Source organism: Paroedura picta, chromosome 15 (assembly GCF_049243985.1).
Source record: "Paroedura picta isolate Pp20150507F chromosome 15, Ppicta_v3.0, whole genome shotgun sequence".
Lineage (NCBI taxonomy): Eukaryota > Metazoa > Chordata > Lepidosauria > Squamata > Gekkonidae > Paroedura > Paroedura picta.
Genome location: NC_135383.1, coordinates 19669330 through 19685796, shown reverse-complemented (window position 1 = coordinate 19685796; position 16467 = coordinate 19669330). Strand labels below are relative to the sequence as shown.

Sequence of the window (16467 nt, the reverse complement as noted above, 5' to 3'; positions counted from 1 at the left end):
CTAAACTTTATGCCTGTCAGAAGAGTGCCATTTTGCAGGAGGAGGCCCTTTGGAGGAATCCCAGAGGAGAAGCATCACCTGCGGGTTCTTCAGGGGTAGCCTTTAGAAGAGATGAGTCAGAGTCTTCTTCCATTCTGGGCTCTCCCAGAGTTCTCACTTTCGCACTTCCTGGACTCCTCTTCTGGGCCCATTCTGCACACACAGGCTAATGCACTTTCAATGTGCTTTGGCAGCTGGATTTTCCTGTGCAGAACAGGAAAATCTACTTCTAAAGTGCATTGAAAGTGCACTATCTATTGTGTGCAGAATAGGCCTAGTCTTTCTGAGTTGGATCCAGAGCAGTGTGTATGTGTGGAGGGGGGTGGTGGTCATGAAAGCTCCTGGGGGTCCAAGCAGGTGATTCTGAGCTAGCTGGACCAAGGATCTGACTCAAGGCAGATCTGTGAACAGCAGTGTTATGGAAATGCTCTACATGCAGGGTGTGGTGCTGTGTGGTATGCAGGAAGTTCCATGTTCTATCTCTGGCATTTGTTGACAACTATCTTTATTTGCTTTGGAGGGCCATGGTCATGCTGAGCTAAGGAACCAAGAGTCTGATGCTGCATAAAGTAGTTTCATTCATTCCTATAGAACCATAGAGTGGGAAGGGGCCATCCAGGCCATCAAGTCCAACCCCCTGCACAGTGCAGGATCAGCCTCAAGCATCCATGAGAAGTATCTATCCAGCCACTGCTTGAAGATGTCAGAAACCCCCATATATTTCTGCCATGATTGTATCTCTGTGGTGATTTAGTGTGCCCATCTCTCCTGCGTGCCCTGAGGTTACCCAGATGCCTTCGTTTGACACCCAAGGTCAATTTCCTGCTGTTGTAGTTTACGCATACCAACCTCCCCTCCCTTAATACCCCCCTGTTTGTTTTCCTTAGCTCCCACATCTTCCTGCCCCTTGATGCCCGGATTGTTATCTCCATAATGTGACTTCTTTTGCTCTGTCCCTGGTTTGAGTTCCCAGGGGAGGGGGAGCCCCCTCAAGCCCTTAATTTCCTATCCTATGTTTTGCAGGTCAGTACTGACTATGCCGTAAACCTAGATGCTTGCATTTCTAATAAAGAAACCTTAATTCAAAGAGTTTGCTTATTTAGAATTCAAAGACTCTCACAGAAGACCGCCAGTGAGGGGGGTCTCACCACCTCCTTAGCACCCAGTTCCACTGCTGAACTTTTCAGACTGTGAAATCCTCACCCCCCTCCGATATCTAGTCGGTGCCATTCTACATGTAATTTAAATCCATTACTGTGCATCCTATGGTTTCCCTTTGTTAAAAAAACAAAACAAAACTACTCTGGCATTACAAGCCACAACGGAAGAGACCTCAATAGCACCTCAGCCCCAAAGACACCGTTCCCACACCTCCAGCCCCACTAGCCCGCTTTGGAAGGTGAGGGATTTCTTGGGGCGAATGTTTCCCATTAGAGCTGTGTTGACACTTGTCAAAAGACATGATCACACTGTCACCAATCCTCCACGAGGTGCGAATGTGATTTGCAAACCAGGCAGGTGGGGACAAGCGGGGATTTTATTTTATTTTAGGGGGGGAGGTGATATTGCTTTCAGTATGGGAAGTGCGTGCGTGCTGAATTAACCATGCCAAGCGCAAAATTAGGAAACGGTACACTTCTTTTCAGGAGCTGCTGGAATGCAAAGCGCTTCCCGGGTTTATTCTAGACCCCGAGAGAATTCGGCATGTTTGTTCGGAAGACCCTGGCGAGCAAAGGAACAGACCTGTGGGGTTCGGGCATGGCAGTGCCAACCTGTCTGTTATCATTTCTGTTTCTCTTCATGTGGAGACCAACCAGAAAGGCCAGGTTTGCTCCGTAGAGGCAGGCGAAGACAAACCCCTTCTGTTCACCTCTCGCCTTACAGCTATTTGACAGCACTTTACAAACGCATGGATTATTCTTATAGGAAACAGACTCTTAAATCAAACCTGACTACAATGAAGTAGCAAGGGCAGGTGTAGCTAGATCAGGGGTAGTCAAACTGCGGCCCTCCAGATGTCCATGGACTACAATTCCCACGAGCCCCTGCCAGCGTTCGCTAGCAGGGGCTCATGGGAACTGTAGTCCATGGGCATCTGGAGGGCCGCAGTTTGACTACCCCTGTGCTAGATGGTTCCTTTCAGGAGGTTTTGTCTGGTTGGCCTCGGAGACTGTTCGACTGTGCTTTGCAGTGGTTTATATCAGGTCGTGTGCTATCTAGGGCATTGTTGATTTGCTTTATTGACAGAGGAGCAAACAATAAGCAGCTCCAGGTGGGCAAGCAACAATATACACTCAAGGCTCATAAAAAATGCAATATAATATCGTATGTATTAAAGAGCCTGGTTTATTCTGCATCCGAATCTTGGCAAGCCGAGGGGGGGGGGGAGAAACCATTCAGAGGAAAAATGTTCTTGGGTTGCCAAGATTCAGATGCATAATAAATATGAATCTTTAATATATGTTTGCTCATGCTATTTCTGCGTGGTCCTGTTGTTTGTGGAATTTATCTACCGATGCGGCATGGTCCGCTTGGCCAGAAACAGATCCTGGAGGGATTTGGGGGGAGAGGCAGCACAGGGTGGCCATGAATTTTGGTACGTTAGAACTGTCACCCCCATTTCAAAGCTTGTAATGATAGCCTGGATGATAAAACCATCATTAGGTAAAGGTATCCCCTGTGCAAGCACTGGGTCATGTCTGACTCTTGGGGTGATGCCCTCTAGCGTTTTCATGGCAGACTCAATACAGGGTGGTTTGCCAGTGCCTTCCCCAGTCATTACCGTTTACCCCCCAGCAAGCTTTTTACTGACTTCGGAAGGATGGAAGGCTGAGTCAAACTTGAGCCGTCTGCTGGGATTAAACTCCCAGCCTCATGGGCAGAGCTTCAGACTGCATGTCTGCTGCATTACCACTCTGTGCCACAAGAGGCTCTTTTAAAACCATCATTATAACCTCTAATTCTATGTGCCCTCAAGTTCTGACGGCTGATGCCCAGAGACAGGTCCTTTTATGTGGTGGCACCTTCCCCTTGGAATTACCTTCCCTCAGTTGCTGACTTGGCATGTAATCTTCTAAATTTCAGGTGGAACAAAAAGAAGCTTAGGCATCTGTTTTTCTTTGGCTGCCCCACATCTGTTGTCCCTTAGCTTCATAGTATTCCCTAACAGGAGGGGGAGGAAAACTCTCCCTCTCTCTCTATTCTTTCTCCAAACCAAGCTGAAAAACACTCCCTGTCATGCTTGGGGGGGGGGGGGAAAGAGAGGAGATTGGATTTAAAGTACACAGACGTGATCCACTCAATTGGAATTTAACAACCGCCCGTGTTATGCATTTCATTATGCCTGAGTTCTATTGCTTTCTCCCCTCGAGCCACTTCAAGTCTGATAAAAGCTTCCCAAGTCTCGGGCTCTTCAGGCAGACCGTCCCACAACCCCCTCCCCTCCCAGACAATATCGCAGGGTTTTCTGTTCACAAAAACCTTCATCCATCCACGCTAAAGAACTTAAGCCTGTTTAAGTCTTGGTGCATTCAGTCAGAGGTTTACTGGCTTTTAGGTTCTCTTTCCGGTGCTTCCGTTGCCATAGGAACAGAGGGAGGATGTCTGTCAACCGCCCTGATAGAATGGTATCCCAGTCTCTCCAAATGCAGGGTAGGCAATGTTGGAGAACTTCCCTGGAGGAGAAAGGTTTGGGAGAAAAGGCTGGCAATGTCCAGCTCCACGTAACTACAGGGTATGAGGCACTTCCTTGGGAAAAGATGGACCAGCAGGACGGAAGCGGCCTGTTTTCGCTTGCCCGAAAACCTGTTTCCCAGCTCCAGCTGCGCCCGCCACAAAGCTAACCGGCAGGGCTGTATTATTCCCTCAGGGCAATTGTTGTCAGCTTCAGCGGGAATGGCATTTGCAGCAGAATCCGATGGTGTGCTGTTTGCAGGCTCAGTCGGGAAAACTCTCCGTGAACACAAACAGCAGTTCGTGTTACCTGGGACAGCAGCATGAAGGCTGGGCCACCCGGCCTTTCAGGCTGTGAATTGATCTGCAGACCCAATGGAGTTTGAGAGGTCGGCACGTATAGTTCAAGCAATAATAGTCTCTCCCTCCAGTGTGTGCTAAAGTCTTTAAGTATTTGAAAGGTTGTCACTTGGAGGAGGGCAGCGAGTGGTTCCTATTGGCGGAAGAGGATGGAAGCCACAGGAATGGCTTTAAACTATGTGTAGAGTGGTATTGTTTAGATATTGGGGGGGGGGATTTCAGAGTAATTCAGCAGTGGAATGAGCTGCCTAAGGAGGAGGAGAGCTCTCCCTCACTGGTGGTCCTCAAGCAGCAGCTGGACAGACACTTATCCTGGATGCTTGAGGCTGATCCTGCACAGAGCAGGGGGTGGGACTAGATGGCCTGCATGGCCCCTTCCCACTCTAGGATTCTATGAGTCCAGTTCATCAGCGGAATGGGCTGCCTAAAGAGGTGTGGAGCTCCCCCTCACTGGCAGTCTTCAAGCAGCAGCTGGACAGAGACTTATCCTGGATGCTTTATACTCATCCTGCCTTGAGCAGGGGGGTGGACTAGATGGCCTGTATGGCCCCTTCCCACTCTGTGATTCTGTGATTCAAAAGCTTTGGAATTCTGAAGACAAGCCCAGAAGAGCCCGGCTGGGCCAGCCCAACAGTCCATCTAATCCAGCATCCTGGTCCCCCCAGTAGCTAACGAGATGTCCCCAAATGCCCTCAAGCACAGGCACAGAGACCAGGCAGTTCCCTTGCTTTTGACTCTCAGCAACTCACATGCAGACATTAGCTGACTCTAAACATGGAGAATCCAGCTAACCATCACAGCTAATAGTCACTGAGGGTCCCATCTTCCACCATGAATCTGTTCATCAAGACCATGTTCACACGTTCACGGGTTACCAGTTCACCTTTTCTCATGTTTATTTATTCATTAAATTTGTATACCACCCTTCCCAAGGGTTTAGGGCGGTTTATGTCCTAAGAAAATATGATAATAATCAAACATAATCATATCCTTATCCATGGTTATATATTTGTTAAACAGCCTGGGGGTGGAACGTGTCCGGCTGTCCGAGTTGGAATAGGGCCAATCAGGGTGCAGCCAGCATTGGCCCTGTCCCTACAGGTCTCGCCCTTCCTCCCTGGATGATAGCCACATTCCTCTCAGACATGCCAGAAACAGAGAGAGACACACAGAGCCCAGCCAGACTGAACATGAGCCCTCATTCTGTCCTATTGCTCCTGCTGTATGGGAGTCAGAGAGAGAGCTGCCCCAAGCTGCTGACCAGGCCTGCTTCCCTCCTAAGAGTGAGCCCTAATTACCTGCTATGCCTCTTCCTGTTTTGACCTTGTTAGTCTGATGTGTCTTTTAGGAATGTTCCTGGAGTGTCTAAGCTGTTGAGTGCATCTTTGCATGGGAAAAAAACTGTTTGAACCTCACCCTTTATCCAGCGCACCTAATTTCAAATGGAGAGGGGATTTAGAGAAAACGTATAGTCTACTTGCTAGCTTGGTTTTTCAGTTGTAGCAAGGTACTAACTTGCTCCGTGTTCACCATCTCCTCCAATAAAGAGATTTCTTTTAACACTGAGTCTGCTGATTGACAGTCGGACATGGAGTTAACAGCCTAATTCCCTAGAAAAGTGGCCATCGCCACATCTTGTGGCAGGGAATTCCACAAGCCATACGTTACATGAAGAAGTACTTTCTTCTTGCGAGTTTATTGAGCCATAATCTCAACCAATTTAATCAGATGCAAGGTGTATAACCTTAGTGGGCAGACACACATATGGATAGAAAGAAACTAAATGTCACTAACGGAGTCAAGAAGTGGAGAAGTGGTGCAACCTGTGGCTTTTGTACGCATATGAGCAAATCACAGCAACCATGCCTAACAGTAGAATTTTACAAGAACACAAATCTTTCTTGTCCAGCTACAATGATGTAACTCCTGAAGTGGAGAAGAAAATCTGGATCTTGATGGAGACCTAAATCAAGTGAACAAGACTAGCTGGTAAATTCTAGCTCAGCATTCCCTAAATTTGAAACTCTTTTTGTTAAATAAGGGCCCACGTCTGCAAAACCTTCCAGATTCCACTTGGATTCTGTCTGACAAAGAGTGCTGTGAAACGTGCAAGCTTGCAGACTTCAGCATTAACCTGAATTAGCCCCCGCGATGCCATTGTTCCTTCTCGATGTGTCAACGGCTGCCCTCTTGAATATGCATCAGGCCGGCTTCTCAGCCAATTAACACCCAAGAAGTGACAAATGTATTTCGGGGCACTTTGAAGAGAAGTGTGAAGTCAAAGCAGACCTGGTCTCTCTCTTTAATTATCACCTGACTTAATTTGGTTGAGGCAGGTGAGAAGGCTGAGTTAGTGAAAGAGACCTTTAAAAGTTATCTGACTAGAGGAAAAGGGGGGAAGCTGATGAAGTAATTGGGTCCATTGGATGCATTAATTGTTCCAAGAAGAACTTATCTTGCAGAGAGAAGGGGTCTGGTCCAAAGACACTTAGCAATCTTCCAGTGGGGATTTGAACCCAGGACTCCCAAATACTAATCTGACACTACATCTCACTGGCTTTTGTGAGATTTCAAGTCATGGCCCCTTGGTGTTGTGGTGAAGAGTGACGGGCCCTATTCTAGAGAACTGGGTTTGATTCCCCACTCCTCCTCCATGTGCAGCCAGCTGGGTAACCTTGGGACAGTCACAGTTCTCTCAGAACTCTCTCAGCCCCAACTACCTTACAAGGTGTCTGTTCTGGGAAGAGAAAGGTTAGGTAATTGAAGGCCCTTTGAGACTTCATAGAATCATAGAATTGTAAGGGACCTCATGGGTGATCAAGTCCAACCCCCTGCACTATGCAGGACACTCACAACCCTATCGCTCATCCACTGTAACCTGCCACCCCCTTGAACCTTCACAGAATCAGCCTCTCTGTCAAATGGCTCTCCTGCCTCTGCTTAAAAATTCCCAAAGATAGAGAATCCACCACCTCCCGAGGAAGCCTGTCCCACTGAAAAACCGCTCTAACAGTCAGGAACGTCTTCCGGATGTTCAGATGGAAATTCTTTTGAATTAATTTCATCCCATTGGCCCTGGTCTCTCCTTCCGGGGCAAGAGAGAACAACTCTGCTCCATCTTCCATATGGCAGCCTTTTAAATACTTGAAGATGGCTTTCAGATCCCCTCTTAGTCGTCTCCTCTCTAGGCTAAACAGACCAAGCTTCTTCAGATAGTAAAATGCGGGGTACAGAAAACCTCAGCTCTTCTTCTTCGTCTTCAGAATCCAAGACTATCCAGGGGTAGTCAAACTGCGGCCCTCCAGATGTCCATGGACTACAATTCCCATGAGCCCCTGCCAGCGTTTGCTGGCAGAGGCTCATGGGAATTGTAGTCCATAGACATCTGGAGGGCCGCAGTTTGACTACTCCTGCTCTAGTCCCTGGGCCGTCCCAGGAAGCTACTAGGAAGAGTACACTTTTGCAGAGTTCTTCCAACCGGCCCTGGGATTCGCACCCCGTCCGTTATTAACCTTCCCCATCGCTCCTTTCCGGCCTCCCGAAATGCCAGGGAGGCATTTCCAAGGCCACTTTCCCAGGAGACTCCCCTCCTCTGCCAGACCAGGTCAGAAAGCAGCGAGGGACAAGCCAGAGCAGTTGCCTGCCGGTGCGGCGCTCATCCGAGAAGCGAAAACTTAACCAATGAACTCGCAAGATTTAGTCAATTAATCCATCAATGACATTCACATCAATGTGCAAACAAGTTAAAAACGGAAGCCAAAGGCTCCCTTCGCTCTGAGACGAGGCACCGATGTGCGAGAGCAGAACATTCGCCGTGAGAAGAGACCCTCCTTGTTTTCTCATGCACGGGTGGTAATTCCTCGCCTAAGACGGCACGAGGAAGACGCATTTGCATGATGCACGCTGATGAATAATGCATATCTGCCCAGCTAATCTGGGGCACTTTTGGAACTGATCAAAGGGTTTTTAGTGCATATGACCAATGAAACATGGCAGCTGGAATGAGGAAGCACAGCCGGCTCAAGACCGCGGCAAAAACTCTGCCCCTGAGAATAAACCGTTGGGGGAGATACTGCCCTGCAGTCCTTCTGAGCAGAGGTTTGACCAGTGCTAGAGAAATACTCATTGGTGACATGCAGGCTTTCCTTTAAAAGGGGGGAAGGCAGCAGATGACAATTTGCTTACCATTTCCCTCCCTCTGTTCTGAAAAAATCTGCCTTTTTAAAAAAAGGGGGCTGAGTGCATTACAAAGGAGTTTCTAAGTTTTATTTTTTTAAGTCTTACAGTCTTGCACAGTGGCATTATAATGTTATAACATTATAACCCAGGGTTTTGTATTTTAAAAATTACATCCAGGTCACTGGGGGAAGGGGGGAATCGATCAAGGGTGCAGAATGGTGGGATTAAGGGGTGCAACAAAAAACAAAGGTGCAAGCAGACACTATTTAAAAAAAAACCCTACAGTTTATGAAAAGGGGAAGGGAGCGAAGCATGATGGGAGGATGCCTCTGCCAGACTCAGCCCGGAAAGAATGTCACAAATTTCAGCCTTGGAAATGAGGGGGGGGGGGGACCCTAAACGTGGAAAGGCTAGAGTCGACTTGCAGCATCCAAAGGAAATTCAAAGAGAGGTGAAAAGGAGGTGCATCTCCGAATACGGAAACCGTCTGGTGGCCATTCCCAGTACACAAATGCTGGCCGGACCTGATGGTGGGGCTCCCAGCAACCTCTTTGCCGCTTTCACACATGCTAAATAATGCAGTTTCAATCCCCTTCATCCACCGTCGGCAAGTGGATTTTGCCGTGTCACCCTGTAAACTCCAATTCCAAAGTGCATCCAATGTGCTTTATTGGGTGTGGGTGAAACGTCTCTTTAGCTCCTTATCTGCCATAACGCTGCATCCAAGCCGCACCCTCAGTGCTCTGTCCATGGTGCTGATACCTGGGATGGAAATATTCTCCTGTGCTCTCAAGACATAAGCAGTCCCTCCCCAAAGCAGCTATTTTATCCAGGGGACCTGATCTCTTGCAGCCTGAAGATCAAATGTAATCCCTGGATCTCTCCAGGTCCTACCTACAGGTTGGCAACCCTAACTGGAATCAAGTTCCACCAAGCATCAAAGGGACTGGCTCACAAGTAATTCAGTTGCAGACTTAGCTAAACTATCCTACGAGTTTTAATCCACATGGCCTTGCCTAGGGCAGCCTTCCTCGGGTTTTTTACTCTTGAGAAAGCCCTGAAACATTCCTCAGTCTTCAAGAAACCCCAGAAGTGGTGCAATCATGCAGATTATGGTTGAGAAGCAGATCTGTGGACACGCCCACCTGAGGCCCCTCCCCTCCCCACCCCCTCCAGGCCCATCATTGGCCATTTATTTGGGGGGAGGGTTCAACATGAAGACATATGGTTCTATCTCCCAATGAACATTTAAATTTTAAAAAAATATATAAAAATGAATGATCTCCTACCCATTTGGGAAACCCTTCCAGGGCCGTCAAGAAACCCCCTGGGCTTCACAAAACCCTAGTTGAAAAAGCCAGGTTTAGGGGGAAATGCTAGGGAAGGGAGAAGCACATGTGCCCTCCTGAAGGAAAGGCTGAAAAGTCATCAAGCAAATGATAGAAATGATTGTATTAAAACTCATCCAGTTTTTAAATAAAACACTGATGGGTCGGTTGGAGCAACTTTCTAATCAACCACTAGGTTTTGAAATGGTCACATAGCCCTTGCAACCTTAGAAGAAGAAAACTGCAGGAGAATTTATGCGGAGCGAGAGGAGTTACATGGATTTTTCCAATGCTCATACATTACACAGTCTACAGAAACCAGCCCTAGTATGCTGCATCTGCTTGGCCTGCCTAAAAATCTAATATACTTCTAATCCTCGGGATCAGTAATCTATTGACTGTTTCCTCACTAGAAGCAAAATTTAAAAAAAAATAAAAAACTTGGCAGATTTCAGAAGGAAATGGAGGGTTGACCCCAGCTTCCCTGTGGCTGGCTCGCTCCGAGGCAGCTCATGAAGGGTGAGCACTGAAGGTGATGAAGTGCCTACAAGAGATCCCCCCCCCAAGCCCTCCCCCATCCAGGTGGCTTATAAATCAAGTGGCCTGTCACAGGAAGGGGGGGTGATGGATGCAGGAGAAGGAAGCGCGTGCAAATCATGGCCCTTGATAAATAACAATGCCTTCCTGATCTGCCGGAGAGAGAAAAGGGGATTTTAATAGCTCTATCAAGAATTGGAATGGAACTGCAAGAACGCAGAGAGATGCCAAGGAGCGAATGAGGCATCAGCCGTTCGGAACATGGAAGGAGCCAAGCCGAAAGAGGGACAGGAGAGGAGTTGTTGCCTTCCGTCAGCCCGTGACTCAGAATTCCTCATCCCCCAAATAAACAAAGTGTCACAATCTCTGAGACATTCATTTCATTTAGAAAGGGAAGGGTCCCCAGGCTAAAGGCATACATTGTCTAGTCAATCATTGCTAACTTTGGCTTCTGGGATACCTGCAAGCAGGTGAGATTAGGTTAGCTTCTCCTACTTGCAAAGCAAAATTGTGATTCTTTAGAGGAAGAGTTGTTTTTTATACCCCATCTTTTCACTGCCTGAAGGAGTCTTAAAGCGGCTGATGACCACCTTCCCTTTCTCTCCCCACAACAGACACCCTGTGAGGGAGGTGAGGCTGAGAGAGCCCTGATATTACTGAAGAAGAAGAAGAGTTGGTTCTTATATGCTGCTTTTCTCTCCCCGAAGGAGTCTCAAAGCGGTTTAGATTCGCCTTCCCTTTCCTCTCCCCACAACAGACACCCTGTGAGGCAGGTGAGGCTGAGAGAGCCCTGAGATTACTGAAGAAGAAGAAGAGTTGGTTCTTATATGCCGCTTTTCTCTACCTGAAGGAGTCTCAAAGACTGTTTATGCACTGGGAACTTCACTGCCCCAGCTCCCATATAGGAGCACAAATCGGGGGGGGGGGCAGATGAGGTGCACTGGGCCAAAAGCTCCCTTGTGTGGATGCAGGAAGAGGTGTGCCAACCTGCCATGACTAAAACTCTAGCCTGCAGCCCGGCATGAAACCTCCAGTGCATAAACGGTCAACGCGGCTTTCAGTCGCCTTCCCTTTCCTCTCCCCACAACAGACACCCTGTGAGGGAGGTGAGGCTGAGAGAGCCCTGACAGGAAATCTCTGTGAGAACAGCCTTAACATGACTGTGACAAGCCCAAGGTGACCCATGTGGCTGCATGTGGAAGAGTGGGGAATCAAACCCGGCTCACCGGATTAAAATCTGCCGCTTTTAAGCACTATGTCACGCGGGCTATTTTCATGCTCCTTCTTATTTCCTTTCACTTAACTTCTCCCATTGCAATGTACACATTTCTGCCTGTACAGTGAGCTCTGCCTGTTGCTATTCTGTAAAGGCCTATGGCCATGAAAATAAAATACAGCGAACCCATATATGACTTTCTGTAGATACTTTATGATACGTACAAATTAAATTTTGGTAGAAAAAAAATCACATGCAGCTTTATAGGGTGGGGGAGACCTGTCTTGGCAGTTGTACATGCAAAAAGGATCGAGGGGCCTTAGTAGACCGCACACATGGTCTACTAAGCCATGAGTCAGCTGTGTGACTCGGTGGCTAAAAAGGCAAATGGGATTTGGGGCTATATCACAAGAAGATTAGGTTCCAGATCACATGAGGTTAGACCTCAATTAGAGTCCTGTGTTCAGTTTTGGGCACCACAATCGAAGAAGGATATAGACAAACTGGAGCATGTCCAGAGGAGAGCAACGAAAATGGTGAGGCATTTGGAGACTAATAAGAGGAAAGGTTGAGGGAGCCGGGTCTGTTTAACCTGAAGATGATGGCTAAGAGGTGATCTGATAGGCTTATTGAAAGGGCTGTCACAGAGAAGATGAGGTGGAGTTGTTTTCTGTGGCCCCAGAGGGTTGGACCAGAACCAATGGGTTGGAATTAATTCAAAAGAATTTTTGGCTGAACATCCGGAAGAAGTTCCTGAAAGTTACAGCAGTTCCTCAGTGGAACAAGCTTCCTCCGGAGGTCGTGAGAAGTTTTTAAGCAAAGGCTAGATAAACATCTGACAGATATGCTAATTACATGACCTTAGGCAGAATCTAAGTGGGTGGGCAGAAGGGCATCATCTGGGCATGGATTTGGGGTCACTGGTGGGCAGGTAGCTGTGAATTTCCAGCATTCTGCAAGGGGTTGAGCTAGATGACCCTGGAGATCCCTTCCAACTCTATGATTCTATCATTCTATGACACACTGAAATGATATGCAATGTATAAATGGCTATAAAATCCATGCAACTTGCATACATAACATAAATTAATCTACAAAACCAGCAGGGAAGTGAAACTGAATCAAAAAGACATGAAACTGGCACATTTATTCCTCCCAGTTTTGAAGGGAAATCCCCACCCCCATGGTTGTCTCTGGAATTCAGCGGAACTGGGCACTTTCACACATGCTAAATAATGCAGTTTCCGTCCACTCCAGAGACTGTTTCCAAGTGGATTTTGCCATTTCCCACAGTAAAACCCAGCTGCAAAGTGGATTGAAAGTAGGCTTGGGTGTCTTGGAATATGGAGGTTCCATGTAGCTGTCACGGTTAATGGTCATCAGCAGACCTAGCCCCTCACGAATTTGTCAAGTCCTTTTTAACGGCCCATCGAAGATACGGATCATAAGAGGTGCGTGCCATGTGTTGTATCTAATACCTGTGAGATTTTTGTCCCCACTTCCCCCTGAAGGAGCCTTAACCAACCATATCACCAAGGGCAGCATAGCCTTGATGTGCCACACTACCTCTGGCAGAATGTTCCTGCAACGTAATGCATGACCACAACTCCTTCTATCACCCCATGCTCTCAGCTGCACATAGTGTGCAGGAAGGAGTCATCCATTTCCCCATTTTAAAAACATGCTCAGCAAGACTTCCTACCCAGTCCCTGAGTACCCCTTCTGGAATCGATGGGCAGCTTTGTTAAACATGTCTTCCCTTCCCTTCCCTTCCCTTCCCTTCCCTTCCTTTCCCGTCCCTTCCCTTCCCTTCCCTTCCCTTCCCGTCCCTTCCCTTCCCTTCCCTTCCCTTCCCTTCCCTTCCCTTCCCTTCCCTTCCCTTCCCTTCCCTTCCCTTCCCTTCCCTTCCCTTCCCTTCCCTTCCCTTCCCTTTCCCTTCCCTTCCCTTCCCTTCCCTTCCCTTCCCTTCCCTTCCCTTCCCTTATCTGCCCATATTCCCAAACAGCTCTGGCAAACTTATACTTCTCTCAGATGAAGTGGATAGAACACAATCCCACGCCTAACTGATGTTGTGGTTAAGGGCAGCAGATTCTCATCTGGGTAGCCAGCCTGGTGTCGTGGTGAAGAGCAGTGGCTTCTAATCTGATGAGCCGGGTTTGATTCCCCGCTCCTCCTCCACATGCAGCCAGCTGGGTGACCTTGGGTTCGTCACCGCCCTGATAGTGCATTTCTCACAGAGCAGTCCTGTCAGAGCTCTCTCCACCTCACCTACCTCGTAGGGGGTCTGTTGTGGGGAGAGGAAGGGAAGGCAATAGTGAGCCTCCGGGAAGTGGAAAGCAGGGGAATAAAAACCAACTCTTCTTCTTCTTGGAGAACTGGGTTTGATTCCCCACTCCTCCCCATGCAGCCAAATGGGGTCAATGATGGGTTTCCTAGAGCTCTTCTGGAAGAGCAGGTCTCTTAGAACTCTCCCAGCCTCACCTACCTCCCAGGGTCTATGTTGCAGAGAGAAGAAGGGAAAGGTGTTTGTAAGCCACTTGGGAACGCCTTCAGGTAGTGAGAAGCGAGTTATAAATACAGCCCATATTTTTGTGCCAGTTGCACCCCCCCCAAAAAAAAGACATTTAAAAGGCATCAGAGAAACCAAGATTCTCCACCAGCTGGGAAACAAAACAGGGGAGACAGATTCAAACATCCCTCTTATATGGCTTGCTAGAAACAAATAGCAACAGCTCTTCCTCACCTGAGCGTTTTGCGGATCATGTCCTCGTCGGTGATCCCGTAATACGTAAGTGTCTCGTTCCAGGTGGGATTCAAGGTGTTCCGCAAGGTTTTGGTCCTCAGTTTATTTGCCTAGGAGAAGAAGAATGAAGGAAAACCCCAGCTGGTGAGTTTGATGGGTCACTGGCTTGGCAAGATGACAAACTGCCCTCCTCCTCCACTTCCTGCCTCCCCGTGTGCCCTGCCCCTGCCTGAACAGAGGACGTCTGCTACAACCAGCCTGGTTCTATCAGCGCTTGGAGGACTTCAGAGACAGGGAGAGAGAGAGAGCTACCATGCAGGTCGTTTGCAGAATAATCCAATTATCCGACTGAAGCACTGTAAATAAGCAGCAGCACGCCAAGGCTGGCAAGAGGGCAGAAGGGAGGGGGATAAAGCAGCAGACCTTCAAGGGGTTTGGAGGAGAGGTTTGCCAGGGCATTGCTGCAGCCCTGGGCCCAGGAAGTGGAAGACTCCGGAACAAAGTTTTGATTTGCTCGAGTGCGAGCTGATGATGCCATTTCACCCAAAATGAAATCCAAAGTGGATAGAGTGGAGGGGTTGGACTGAATTGCGGTGTGAACCTCCCTATTTTGATTTGGTTTCCTGCAGCAAGAAGCAAATGGGGCATTTGTTCTGTTTGCCCGGAGTTGGATTTTTCTTTCCTTGCTCTGAAACCGAAAGAAATATCCACAGCTGCAATGAACACAAGGGAAACACAGGCAATTTCCGCACATCAGTAAAAATAGCGTTACGCCAGCTGAATGGCATAGCACTAAATCATATCGTGCCTCCCAACCTCTCTTCACCTTTTTGCTATCTCGCTTTTGTCTGCTGCCTTTTCTCGCTTCTCACCCTCCACATCTGCTGCTGCAAATGGTGGAAGAGAGCAATGTGCCCTATACACGACTCACTTCCGCCTGTCAGTCAATTCAGGCAGCCAATCCCTTTTCTCCATGTTTTAAAGGTCTTGTGATGCCCACTAATTTTTTTTAATTCATACTTCTCCACTGAAATGCTTATGCATAGAATCAGATTCATAGTTTCATAGTGCTTTTTGAATGCCACCCCTTATAGGATCACGAGTCCTTTGATACTTTTAAAAATTAATCTCATTCCTGATTCGGAGAGGGGGGAGAGAAAACTTTAGAGAGGCACGCTTTGTGTTACAACTTTGGAAAAAAAATTATTTCTGGAATTGCCTGCTCGCTTGTCTGCCTATTCATTGCTCCAGGGTGTTAGCCATTTTTTTAAAAGAAATTCCCATCCCTGGGAACAAGAGAGAGGGAGGTGGGTGTGATGGTGGGACAAGACAGGCGCCTTTAGTGTATTTGAGCCTCTATACCTTCCCTCTGCTGGTTGCCTGCTGGTTGCTCTCCTGTAGCTCGTGCTTTATGCGATTCCCCAATTTGTGTTTTAAAATAGAGGATGTAGCCAGTTGGTTACAGTCCAGATTCTGGATGTCACCCAGTGAACTTCCATGGCAGGGAGGGGGTGGGATTCAAACCTGGGTCTTTGAGATCCATGTTCAGCCCTCTAACCATTCTGGCTTTCAAAGCAGAGGGCAGCGTGCCCATGGCGTTTACATCATGCAAGGTTAGCCTTTCCTTTCCTTCACCACTCACTGCAGTGGCAATGCAATCCAGGACCAGAATCATGCACAAAGCTGGAAGAGACCACCATCCGGTCCAACCCCTCATCTTCACATGGACTTTAAAAACACACGCTCCTGACACTTCCAACGAAGAAGAATCCACCACCCTCCGAGGCAGCACATTTCATCTTTGAGCAGCTCTCTCAATCCGAAAAGGCTTTCTAATATTTAAGTAGAACCTCCTCGTCCGTAATTTGAACCCATGTCTCCTAGTTCTGGTCTCCAGAGCTGCAGTAGACACATTGGTCCCTTCATCAACATGTCTAGCTGGGCCCTCCTCTTCTCCAGCTACACAGACCCAACTCTCACAACCTCTCCTCATAAGCCACCACCTCTTTGCTCTTGGTGGAACAATAAGGAGCACACCCTTCGTATTATTATTATTTTAGGAAGACTGAACAGTTTGAGAGTGCTCATACCCTGATTGCAGCTCAGTGCGTCCAGAATGTACGGGGCTAGAAGTCCCTTGTTGGGCTCAATGCAACTCTGCCTGTGGGGGCTCCGAGGGACATGCAAATGTGGCATGAAGTATGGCCTTATGACTTGACCCTCCACTTGGATGGACGAATCAGGGAGCAGAGCCTGGTGGTCTTCCATCACTCCTTGGTTTAAAGCACTGTTGCCAACCAGCCAGAGCCAAGGAAACAGGGAATGAATTATGGGGAGAGAGCTTTTGTCCTTCCCAGGTTCTTCAAGATGCCAAAGGCTGCCCACCCTGGCCC

General features: G+C 48.1%; 1 protein-coding gene across 2 annotated transcripts in view; it reads right to left on the bottom strand.

The window, feature by feature from the left end:
• The window catches only part of DOC2B (double C2 domain beta), a 151474-nt gene that overhangs the window by 51295 nt on the left and 83712 nt on the right, over nucleotides 1–16467 (bottom strand). For both annotated transcript variants that reach the window (XM_077311226.1, XM_077311227.1), the window contains one exon: nucleotides 14075–14184. In XM_077311226.1, the coding sequence (XP_077167341.1) occupies nucleotides 14075–14184 (110 nt within the window). The remainder of the gene's footprint in view (nucleotides 1–14074; nucleotides 14185–16467) is intronic.